This window comes from Etheostoma cragini, chromosome 19 (genome assembly GCF_013103735.1).
Source record: "Etheostoma cragini isolate CJK2018 chromosome 19, CSU_Ecrag_1.0, whole genome shotgun sequence".
Lineage (NCBI taxonomy): Eukaryota > Metazoa > Chordata > Actinopteri > Perciformes > Percidae > Etheostoma > Etheostoma cragini.
Genome location: NC_048425.1, coordinates 14,094,049 through 14,106,126, shown reverse-complemented (window position 1 = coordinate 14,106,126; position 12,078 = coordinate 14,094,049). Strand labels below are relative to the sequence as shown.

Sequence of the window (12,078 nt, the reverse complement as noted above, 5' to 3'; positions counted from 1 at the left end):
ATAATGTCAGTCAAGCCTGTGTGCGAGTGATGAAACAAAATGAATGCTGTGTAACAGGCTCTTGTGCATTTCAAAGACACCACACAATGAGGCTTGTCAAAACAAAAGTGGCTGTCTTCCACAAGATAGCAGTCATCTTGAGATAAGAACACCCTCTCGTGGTTCTGTTTTGCTTTTTTTGTTGCTATAGTTATGACTCCCATCTCCATCCCTGAATCACTTTAGTTACTATGCAACCAATTGATTGCCACTAAGTTGTCTTGACCTGGGTTATTTTCACCACTTACTGCCTTACTGTCTGCCGCGATGGATTATGATTTTAACACAAGATTGCATTTTCAGCTCACTTTATCTTCCTGGCCGGCACTATTAACCTGCATCATTCTTTCATTTTCCCCCTATAATGCTTCAGTTTCCATTCGCTATAATACCAAAAGCCAGAGGGCTTCCCTTTTTGCACACCAATAAAAAAAAACTCACTTAATTCATGTAGCCCTTGTAATGTTGACTGTGACTGGGTAAACTCCGCCCACTCTGCCGGTGATTTGATTTCTCCCTGCATCCCGGTCTGGAAATATGCACGTTTAATTCTCCTGCTTCAGTTCACAATTTTGCAGAAACCAATCACAAAATGGCTTATGTAACTGGCGCGCTACTGGCGGGTTGAACACGATGACAAGAGAGAAGCAACCAAGCAACTTCTTCTTTACCTTCAACATAGCGGCTACCGAACGCCACCGAAGTGCAGTAACCCGTTGATGCCGCTGTCGCTTCTACGTCACCCGGATGGTTGGTCTGATCGGTTGAAGGATTACAGCGTCCTCTGAACTATGCCCGTTGGTCCTGCCTCTTGTGCAGAGAAAATACAGAGCAGACTCCCCAGACCAACGCTCAATCTCAAATCTATTAAACTCGGCTTAGTCTGGTGATAGCCAGACTAATGGGGACTCTCAGCTTTGATAGAAGTTGGTTGAAGTTGAACTTAATGATTGATCCTTTTACTTTTGTGACCAGAGACGTGAAGTAAGATCCAAATGGTAACATTCATCAATCCAATTTACTATATCTTTAAACTGTTAACCTTTGACTTTCCTTACCAAATTTCAGATCCTTTAAATAACAGTTCAGATAATTTCCCAAGATATCAGGATCCTTAAGATATCTGTAGGATTGAAGTTCCAGGCTCCAGGATTTCTTTTCGGAAATTATCTTGGAGCTTTGCAAAAGAAAAAGAGTTGTGACTAAGCAGTGAAGAAACATAAAATAAATCCCTGTAACTCATTTCAGCTTTGCCTTTTCCTTCATCTCTTCATCTGGTTTGAATGACTTTGAAAGTCAATCCATCCGGTCTTTCAGTTCTTCTCTAAATCTTTCTCTCCTGTTTCCCTTACTTTTCCATTTTCCTGCTCCTTGTCTCTGTGTGCTGTGGTGTTTTGGGATTCCACGTCTGTGGCAGTTTCCACTCTGACTGTGAATCTGACCCCTTCTCTATACTTTATTTGTATTGTATTCATTATTTTATTTTTAAGGTGTCACCAAGTACTGTGGCAGTCTTCCCTGGAAACAAAGTTGTTTGAATATTGTACCTACACCACATTACTGAAGAGACATCACCAAATACGGTTATTTTTAGCATTTGTCAAAGGGGATTTTCCAGACCTTCTGCTCAGTGGTGCTCTTTGGCAGTAATGGAGAATGAAATAATATTATTACAGATATGCCATATTTTCCATCTCTTGGTTCCATTAGTGTGTTTGTGTGTGTGTGTGTGTGTGTGTGTGTGTGTGTGGAGAAAAGAACACTATTTGTGTACATGTATACAGTGCAGACTATGAATATGAGTTAATGTGCACTGCTGCTAGCATATGTACGTATCGGATACTGCATGTGTGGGAGCGTGAACAGTAAAATGGACTTCCAGCATGCGTGGTTGTGCACATTACTGCATTATTATTCCTTATGTGCATTCAAAGGCAAATAAGTTCCTTGAGATTGAGATTTCAGAAAACCCTGTATTTGCTGCAGAATAAAGTAAATTTGCGTACAACATGCATCTCATCAAGTTTAAGCAGGCCTTTCAGTAGCACTTTGCTACCTGTTACTGACTAATGTCCCCTGGGCGTTCCTATTCTCCTCCCACTCGAGTTGGCATAAATTGGCCAAAGACACAAATAAGGCTGTCCCCGTGGGACTTAATGGCAAAACGACAGCTTATACTTTCTGCGGACATCTCTCCATGAATAATCACAACAGGGGGAAAGCACAGCCAATTAAATTGTGCCATGTAATGAGAGGCAGCAGCTCATGTGGTGGGAAATGTCTTACCCAGGCAGGAGAATGTCTTTGAGACTCTCTGATCATTTCTTCCCTCGCTCCAAGGGGCATGAGGAGGAGAGTGGAAAAATCTTATTTGGAAGGTGTACTTAAAGAAATCCATGTAGGCATAAATCCTGACATCATCGAGTCTGCTCAACACGTTTTCCCCTCTTCCCCCATCCGTGCTCCTGTGTACTAACTATTAGACTGAGGGAGAAATAGAAGTGGAGAGATGAGTGGATTAACAGATGACTGCGTAGGGATTGAGTAAGATCAACCCTGAGAGGACTAAAAGTTTGTGGTGAATATGTCAGGCTGTGTGTTTGCTCTAAAGATTTGGAGAGAGGGAGGACCTGGGACCTGAGATGAGGTCCTTTCGAGGTAAATGGCCACTCCGGATTCCATTGTTCCTTGCTGTGGTACTTGATTTATCTACATCTTAACTTGAAATATCCTTCATCATGACTCAAGTGATGGAGGGGATTCTGGTAATTAATTAGTTGATGAGAGAATGATGAATGACATGAAAGCCTGCACCAAGGGAGTATTAAAGCTAAGGGGAAACAGACTGCTCATGGATGTTATGATGGATGCTGTATAAATGCCCCATAAATGTCCAGGGAGCCTTCGGTAATTGTGTGTGAATGTATGTGTGTGAGAATGCATATTCCATGTTCTTCAGCGTGATGGGATGGGCACTTAGAGCGCTGTGTCATTAGAAACAAGAGCTTGGCTCAGTTTCAACTGGGAAAGCCTATGGGTCTGGCCGTGGCGTGAGAGCATTTCGCCTCTCAATGGAGGCTTTCACTCTCATTTGCCATAACTAATAAACCACACTAAAGCCGTGTGTCACAATAAATCTCAGCTCCTCGACTGGCATGACTCACTTGGTGGTGCAGAGAAGCCAAAGAGGGAGCGTGCGTAAGTCGGCCGGTGTGTGAAGAAGTGCGCACGCCAGTGAGTTAATGAGTGAGCAAGCGAACAAACAAGTGGTAGGGCGGAGTGACAGAAAATAGTGATAGATGTTGTGGGAGAGAGAGTATTAGGTGACAAAGACGGACACACACTCCATCACTCCACTGAATGTAAATCAACTGTGACAAGAGGAGTTTAGGGCATAAAGATTCCCAATCGGCGTCAAGCATCGGCGAGTGCTTTAGGTAAGAAGGTGGGGATGTAAGCTTGCTGGCTGGGACTGAAACATTGCCCCAAAGCACTTCATGGAGATGAATGGTTTAGACCATTAACGCCACTGCAGAAGCTCAACATACCCCACAGGCACACAAATGTGCTGCGCCGAGATCACTGCAATGTGTCGCACTCTTAGGACCCCTGGAGTGAGACCAAAGCTCCAGCCTAGGGCCAGGTGTTACCCACACTAGCTCAAGCAAAACACACACACACACACACACACACAAATTCTGAGGCAGATTATTCAAAAGTGCTTTTATAACTTCGCTGTGATGTACTACAAAAGTGCACAAAAACACAATATCTCCCTCCAAACACACACAGGCAGATTGTAAGATCTTTCTCACTTAAACAAAGTGATACATTCAACAATATCCAGATGGCTCTTTCATAATGAATAAGTAATAAAAGGACAAATAATTCCTGACGTCATTCAAGCTCTGTCAACCTCTTGACTCCTTACAATTTTAACTGTTACCCGTTTTGCATGGTATTGGAACAAAAGGTTCTTGGATTTCCAACTTCGTCAATGCTATGTGCTTTTAAAACCACAGGGTGTTGATAATCAATCGGGGGCGATTACTAAGCCGTGAAGGTAAAGCAGGCAAGGTCATGCTTTAGCTAAACCTGCATTAAATGACCATTTATTCTGGGGTAGCGGTATGCAGAAAGTGCTTAATGAGTCAATCCAGAGTCGGTAGATAAATTACCATTAATGCACTAATGCAAATAAGGCCATCCGACAGTCTCCACAATTTACATAATGTTATGATCTTGAATATTTTGGACGTGATCCATTAACACAGTGCCGTTTGGACTCCGTATTTTTGTGTTCAAGAGTCGAATGTAAATTTTGTCGTTAGCACTCTCACTATGACCATAAAAACATCTTACAGTAAGTCATCATCTTTCAGCCTCCAGTGTATATTTTAGAACGACTTTCCTGTCTTTTTCTCCATGTGAAGATGATATGTACCCCAGCTCTTCATTGTGCACACTGCAGTGAAACATCATCTGTGCAAGCAACGCTGATGTATTTCAGACATGACTGGTCCAGTAATCCCATTACTGCAGCTACAGCATCAATCTTTTAATTGCACTGTCACTGGGGCAATGTCACGAAACACCTGCATTGTTATACAGTTAACTGGCATAGCGTATGAAGGGTGATCAGATTTAGTACATATGTCAGCAAGGCCAGGATAATGCCAAGTGTAAGCCCAGCAGATGCAAAACAGCTGGCATTGTGCTCAGCTCTCCGGCTGATCCCAGCTTCAAAGGCATGCTACAAGGTACCCTTTGTGAGAGTGTGTGAGAGAGAGAGAGAAAGAGACTCTCTGTATAAATGGAAACCTAGTCTGGTGCACTGCGTTAACGTGGTTCTCTATTGTTTTTGTGGCACCTTAAAAGACAGATACAAAGGTGACTGTTGTATACGACAGTATGATAGACAAAGTCATTTAAAATCAAGGTATTTAAATAAATGGATTTGGGGCAATGGATTCTGTTTGTTGTTGTGTGTTGATTGCCACTCCTTGCCAATGCAATGGCTTCACAATTTGGATTCACATGCTTTTGTTCTGTCAATATTGCCACTCTGTGACACGAATGGTACAGCATGGTTAAATTGCCCTACCATTTTTAAGTCAATGTGTCTCAGAGACATAAGTGCACTTAGACATAGCGTTAGTGGCTGGGGGCTAGCCTGTACAACATCTCCATATTGTATGTGATTATCTGCTTTTCTTGAGAGTGGGTGGGTCAGGAGTGTGATGAAAATTGCTTGGCTTTTGTGTGATTCTGTGCTCTAAGTGTGAGGAAAAATGACTGCAATCCATAGATGAGGCTAATGGCCTTAAATAATACACTTGGGCATAGCTGCCAGATAAATCGGCATTCATGGAGTTAATAACGGGCCTGATACAACCTTTAAGCATAATTGCACAGCACATTGTTGACAAGGAGTCATATTTTTTCAACAGAAAATGATAATGACTTCTTACTCATTTAGTTTAACCTGCAAGCAAGACGCATCTTGCATGGCACAGATAACATTGTTTTATCTCAGATCCCCAGTCTTGTCACAAGGTCTTCATCCAAACCACTAAATGGTAATTAAGTGCTGGCAAACACAGCAAAGGTGTTTTCACCACTCTTTTTTTCAAGTGCCAACACAATGCACACTTTCTCCTCCTGTGGATGTGGATGTCGATGCAGTTTTTAAAGGCATACTGTAGTAAGTCACGTTTTGAAATGAACGAGTGGAGCCAACAATGAGATTTCCACTTGAGCAGTGTCCGGCAGAATGATTAACGAGTTGGTAGACTGGGTGGAGATACAGAGATTTAAAGTTAGTACAACTTCAGTTCTCCCCTTGCTTTAATGTCATTGTATATTCTACCATGTAGGGTGTGTGTGGGTGGGTGTGCGTGTGTGTGTGTGTGTGTGTGTGTTTTGTTACTAATTTAATGTGTGGGAGAGGGGCAGAGGGGTGTGATATAGGCTGCAGCTCTGTGCATTTATTGTGTGTGTGTGTGTGTGTGTGTGGTTTGTATGTTAGTGCTGTGGGTATGAGTGTAAGAGCGAATGGAATAGACTCAATTTAAATCAAATTAACATGCAGGCAAATTAAGCAGAGGGATTTAATTTGAGCTGTTGTAAAAATGCTAATTTCAGAGCAGCCCGGAAGCTCATATGCAAATACAACACTATTTTACAATAATTTATATTAGGCTAGGCAAGTATAAAGCACACACAGCCTGATGTCATCTGGGAAATAGAGTATCATTTGCTTTCGGACTTGCTACGAGGGGATCCTAACAGGCATCTTCTTCATATACAAATATAAAAACACCACTACTCATCAGAATGATCATCTGCATTCCAACCACAAAACACTAGAAACAACTTTAACACAGGCAGATGCTGTTGAATTGTTACTGCGGTACTGCTAAACAAATTGCTCCTCGTAGAGCATTGCACACTCATAAATGTGTAACTTGTGCCTACATATGGGAAACGCATTCTTCACATAAAAACAGCGCGAGAGTCGAATTCAAGTGTCAAAGAAAAAAAAAAGAACTTCTCTCCTGTGGTTCTTTGACAAGCATTTTAAATCTTCATGTTGCATTAAATTGTGAGTCATTTTGACCCCAGCTTTGCTTGGCCCACACTGAAAGGGCTCAAAAGAAGTGTCACGTCGCTAGACAGCAGCTTTACCTTTGATTACTTGCTCAAAAGGATTTGCACATACTTGGATGCATGTAGATGTTGTGAGTGCATGCGTGTGTGGCTGGTTGTAATATATCAGTGAGAGAAATGAGGTTTGGGTGGTAACATCTTAATGTTTAGAGAGGCTGGAGGGGCCAGTCAATACTCATTCGACATGTTAAAAGGAGCGTGCTGAGGACTCACCATGCCTTCCAGCAGCAACGACGTTGAATCAATTAAAACACTATTAGGCCCAGGGTTTGCCATGGCCCAACACAGCATGGGGTAGTAAGTGCGGTGGTGTTTGGGAGCAGATGTCTCTTGGAATATTTCACTAAGCATACTACTGTATTTTCTTATATGTATTTGTTCACTGAGGGGGAAAAAAATCCTTGCCTGGCTCCGCCCCCCTACGTACTTCCACTCAATTTTCATTCCCCTTCAGTATCTCCGTCTGGGTTTGCAATATATTCTCTGGGTTTTCTCCGGTCAAATTTGTATCGGTCCAATCCGCAAACAGAGGGAGTGGCTGAAAACGATGACGTTGAGGTTTGGTAACCTTCGGCGAGTTCTGTAATGGCGGCGTAAAAAAATGCGGTCCGTTTTGGAAACGCTGCTGAATATCCAGAAGTTAAAGCCCGCACAGGAACAATCTTTGTTGAGTTCTGTTAATGGCCATGATGTTGTGTCCCTCCTCCCCACAGGGTTTGGGAAAAGTTTGATTTAAAAAAAAATAAAAATTTAGGTTAGTGGTTAAGGAGTTAGTTAAGGCTAACGTTAGCGATGCTTATGCTAAACATAAGCCTTGTCGGTCTCCCATCTTGTTAGCCTGGTCCTACCAGACAGTATGTAGGAGGCCAGGCTAGCACAGTGGCTCTGGGCTGACCAGGCTAATGGACCAGAGTATGGTAGGACCAGGCTAGAAAAATCCTATATCAGTCAGCACTTTGCACTTCTGCGGTTCAGCTGCCACTAGCTTAATCAGTATAGGTCGATGTGTTGCATACTGTAGCTCAATCACAAAATGATGCCTCTGGGAACCTTTGTAGTTATTGAATTGAGACACACTCTAACTCCTAAAGCCAGTTTTTTTTTTATTTCCTCATTTCACTGTCCGACTCATAAAATAATCGAGTTAATGGACGGCCAAGTTATTTAGTGCGGATTCCCACAGTTTTAGCCCGCTTACTCCCTGCCCAGGTGGAGATGTTAAATGCTTCCAGCTCTCCTCTCATCCTCCAATGCTTCCTTATTGCATTACTGTTGAGCAAACAACAGAGGAATTGTTTGTTGCCTCCCTGCTCTTCCCCTCTCGCGCTCTGTCCCCTTGGCCCACCAGGGACAATTATGTCCTTCTTTCAAGCTATTGCCAGGCCCAATTTGCCACACAAATTAATTGGTCCGCATTTGAAAAGCGAGGGAGATAGGGTGAAGGAGAATGCGAGCGAGAGCAACAGAGAGGGAAGGCCAAAGACAAAACAATGACGGAGTGAAAACAAACCAACAGACCAAATGAACAACCCTTTCTAGATCATTTTAAAATCCACCCTCTTCTTCCCAGCTACTTACAGTTCTCGCTTGGAAACATTTGAAAGAAGATCAAATTTGGTGGCACGCCCATTAACACACTTAAACAGCAATGCGTGTTTGTTCAGGGGCCTGATTGGCATTTTACATTGAGAGGGGGCTGCAGTGTCTACTGTGTAGGGTGGCGAGCAGGCCTGGCTCCGAGGATCGTGCCATCTGTTGAGCAGGCCGACTCAGCCATTTTCTGCTCTCACGTGGCCCACATCCACCACAGCCGGAGGCAAGCTCACACCCAAATGAATCCAGAGCACCAACAGAGGGCAGTTTTCCCTTCAGAAATCCTACCCGGGTTTTGATGCTGGGGGTGAGTCTGGAGTAGACTACCCCCTAATGGAAGTCTTTCTGGTCCTCTGGGAGACAGAGTTCCAGAGTGTCTGGGCTGGGTATGCATACACCGCAGCACAGTAGAGGAAATGAAGGAGCTGCTCAGTCGCTGGAAGGGGCTATTGCACTGCTTCCAAACAGCATCGGGGGACAGTGCGGCTAGGACAAAGACGCAAGCGGAAACACATTAGAAAGAAAAAGCCCAAATAAGAAATGAAGAGAAAATTGGCAGGAGAGCGATTGGAAAGAAAAACAATAGAAGGGACTTGGGAAAGGAGAGGAACAAAACATTTGCATGTGGGAGATCAGGCAGTGCAGGAACAGAGTGGAGCTGATATAAATCCCAGGGCTAATATGCTCTTCCTAAAGTGGATCTGGCTGTAAGCAGACATTTGCGCTCGTACCTCGGTTGAAGACAGGGCAAGCACCTCATCCCGTGACCTTCCTGACTCCCACACACCCCCTCAGTCATAAACAGACAGCCACTGTGGCTACCTCTTGATAAGTTTGTTTTGGCTTTGAAATGATGACCCAGCACAGCTGTCTAAGTAGGCTGTGAGGTAGCAGCTGCTCGCAGCCTGACAGCTAAAGAAAGGAAATTATAGGGGGGGGGGGTTGGAGTGAGCACAGAGGCGTCAAGATTTGGGGGCTGCTGAGTGCACTTGTGCAGGTCTCTGTTACATGTGTGCTCAAATGTGACTGTGGAATGTCTGGACACGCGAGAGTGGAAGGTTTGACAAGACAGTTGTCTGAGGCAAGGTTTTGGCAATAGTCTTTTTTTGTTTTCCTCATCAAATGCTTTTATGTAAATTTACACTAGACTGTGGAAGACGGGAGTTTCTGAAAAGATAACTTCCAAAGAGCCCCCTCGATGGTAACGTTTATCGACTGTTAATGGCGTTTTGGGACGGTCCCGTAATTAAATTGTGTCAATAAATCCTGGAGCTGCACATAAAAGGGGGGATAAACGGAGGATACATTTCTCCACTTGCCTCTTCCCCGCTGTGAGACATATGTGGCGGGGAGGCAGAGAAGAAAAATAAAACGCATTAGAACAGATTGCAGGGACCATTTCTCAAGCACAAAGTTGCGAATCTAGCCCATCAATTTCACTTTGCTTGGCTTTGTTGTATATGACCTTGGGTGAATGATCCCTTCAGTCAGAGATATGCAGCTGAACTGAGAGGATTTCAGTCGTTGCAAAGGGAGCAATAAAACTTTTATTCATCCCTCTGTGAATCCAGAAGCTAATGATTCATGGATCTTAGTGTAAAAAAAGAGAGGGTGGGAGAGGGGGGTGCTTGGGTGCAGGACCAGAGCTCAATGAGGTTTGAAAACTGTTGTCACACATCAATGGCCAGGTGTCTTGATGTCAAGTAACTCAATTTCAATAACTTCTCATGATGAGATTCTCAGCTGAAGCCGAAGCATTACTGGTTCACATGATAGTCCGTATGGCAGGAAAAGGGAGCTGGAAAATAGGGACTTGAACACATTTTGATAGTTTGGTGGTCTCCCGTTGTGTGTGTGTGTGTGTGTGTGTGTGTGTGTGTGTGTGTGTGAGTGAGAGAGTGATACAGGATCACTTCAGACATGTTCAGTACTCTGCTTGGAATAATATGTGTATGACATGGCCAAAACTGTTTAAACAAAACAACCTTTCTTTTTAAATGACCTTGTTTCATTCATTAAAATACACCTCATCCTCCCCCAATTTTTTAAAAAGGCAGTTTAAAATGTTTTTCACGTCTCACTGGTGTTGCAGATGTTGCATGTTGGACCACAACTTGTTTCCAAACTAGTTGAAATGTCACAAAATCTTCTCATATGTACACATCATGAACTCGGACTCTGCACATTCTGTGAAGTATTTGAGTGGAAAGAGAATTTACATTTTGTATTTTTCTATACCATAGAACTGATACATATTCTGTATTTTCCCCAATGATTTAAACTAGTCATAAAACCCTAATTTCCTTCAACCTAACCGAATTGTATTGTGTATTAGAATTTTTTTTTTTAATAATGCCACTATTTTCTCCTATTGGTCGTGGTACTATCTCTCCAGTGTATCAGTACTCTCACCATAGAACAAACCAGCATGTCTATTTCATTGAGAAGTTTCATTTATTTCATTAACTATTGATTTAAGTTGGATGTGTGCTACATGAAGTATTAATGTGTCTGATCAATAAATAAATAAAAAAGGACAAAACCAATCCCAACCCACCCCCAACCCTGCAGGACAGAACACTTGAGGCCCATATGAAGGCCAACGGTCCACTTACTTTGAGCGTCGGCGAGGTGGAGGAACAGACCCAGGACAAGCAGCAGCGGCAGCAGCAGCGTGGGTCTGGCTCTGTGCATGGTGGGACAGCTTGGCACCAGCATGCTTTGGCAGCCTCGGTGGCGCTGGCTCACAGAGCCCTGTGAGTCAGTCTGGTCTGATTTCTCAGATGCAGGGTATTCACAGCCTATGCAAGGCAAGGAGGGATGGGGAGAGGGAGGGAGGAAAAAAGGAGAGAAAAGAGAGTGAGGGACTGAATGAAACAAAGCTGTTTGGCTCCACGGGTTTTATCTATCCCTGCACATTTCTGACATGCCCCCACACAGCCTCAGCTGGAGCTGACAGAGGATAGGAAGAGGCTGATGTGCTCACGGGGTATGTTCTGACAGTTCTCTAAATGGAATAGTCACTTCACACAACGCGTGTGCACGTGTGCATGAGAGGGAGAGCGATAGAGAGCGATAGAGAGCGAGAGAGAGAGAGAGAGAAACCACACAGATGAAAGGGTGGACTAATAAGATTTTGTCTTCACAGCTTTGGTCGCAAGCACCAATTAAGTACGCTGTATAATAAGAGTACATTTTAAGTCTTCCAAAGATTAGTGTTGATATCAGTTTCACATGAAAAGTGCCTCTGTTCCATCAAATACAGGAAACATTCAGAAATACCAACAGCTATTTCAAACTTCTTTAATTATGGGTTGAAGACATTTTGACCATCAAGAGACTGCTGGGACTTCCTTGAGACTTTTTGTTTTTAAAGTACAATACGGCATATAAATGCTGTATTTGACTTGCACTAACTATTCCATCTGTAGCTCAGATTTATGCTCCTTACACCACACGTAATCCATAGTCCAGCCGTAGCTGCTTTATAGCACTAAGTGCCTATACAAAGTGATGGATTAGCTTAGCTTTAGCACACACACATTTTCTCTAAAGCGCAGCTCAAACAACAAATACAATCCATAAAACAGAGTGGCCAAAGTGTTGCCAGTCATGTTTCAGCCCTTTATCGAAGGGCCACTACATTGGCTGTGAAAATCAATGTGATACAGCGAGCTAGTATTAGCTGCAGACCGGCTCTGCATCGCTGCTTTTTGCAGATGATGTGGTCCTGATGGCATCATCGGTCTGTGACCTTCAGCACTCACTGGATCGGTT

The 12,078-nt window shown here is 43.4% G+C and overlaps 1 protein-coding gene across 45 annotated transcripts in view; it reads right to left on the bottom strand.

Moving 5' to 3' along the window:
* The window catches only part of LOC117934721 (receptor-type tyrosine-protein phosphatase delta-like), a 362,606-nt gene that overhangs the window by 79,913 nt on the left and 270,615 nt on the right, over positions 1–12,078 (bottom strand). For all 45 annotated transcript variants that reach the window (XM_034856605.1, XM_034856642.1, XM_034856639.1 and 42 more), the window contains one exon: positions 10,917–11,102. In XM_034856605.1, coding sequence (XP_034712496.1) covers positions 10,917–11,019 — 103 coding nt within the window. In that variant the 5' untranslated portion in view covers positions 11,020–11,102. The remainder of the gene's footprint in view (positions 1–10,916; positions 11,103–12,078) is intronic.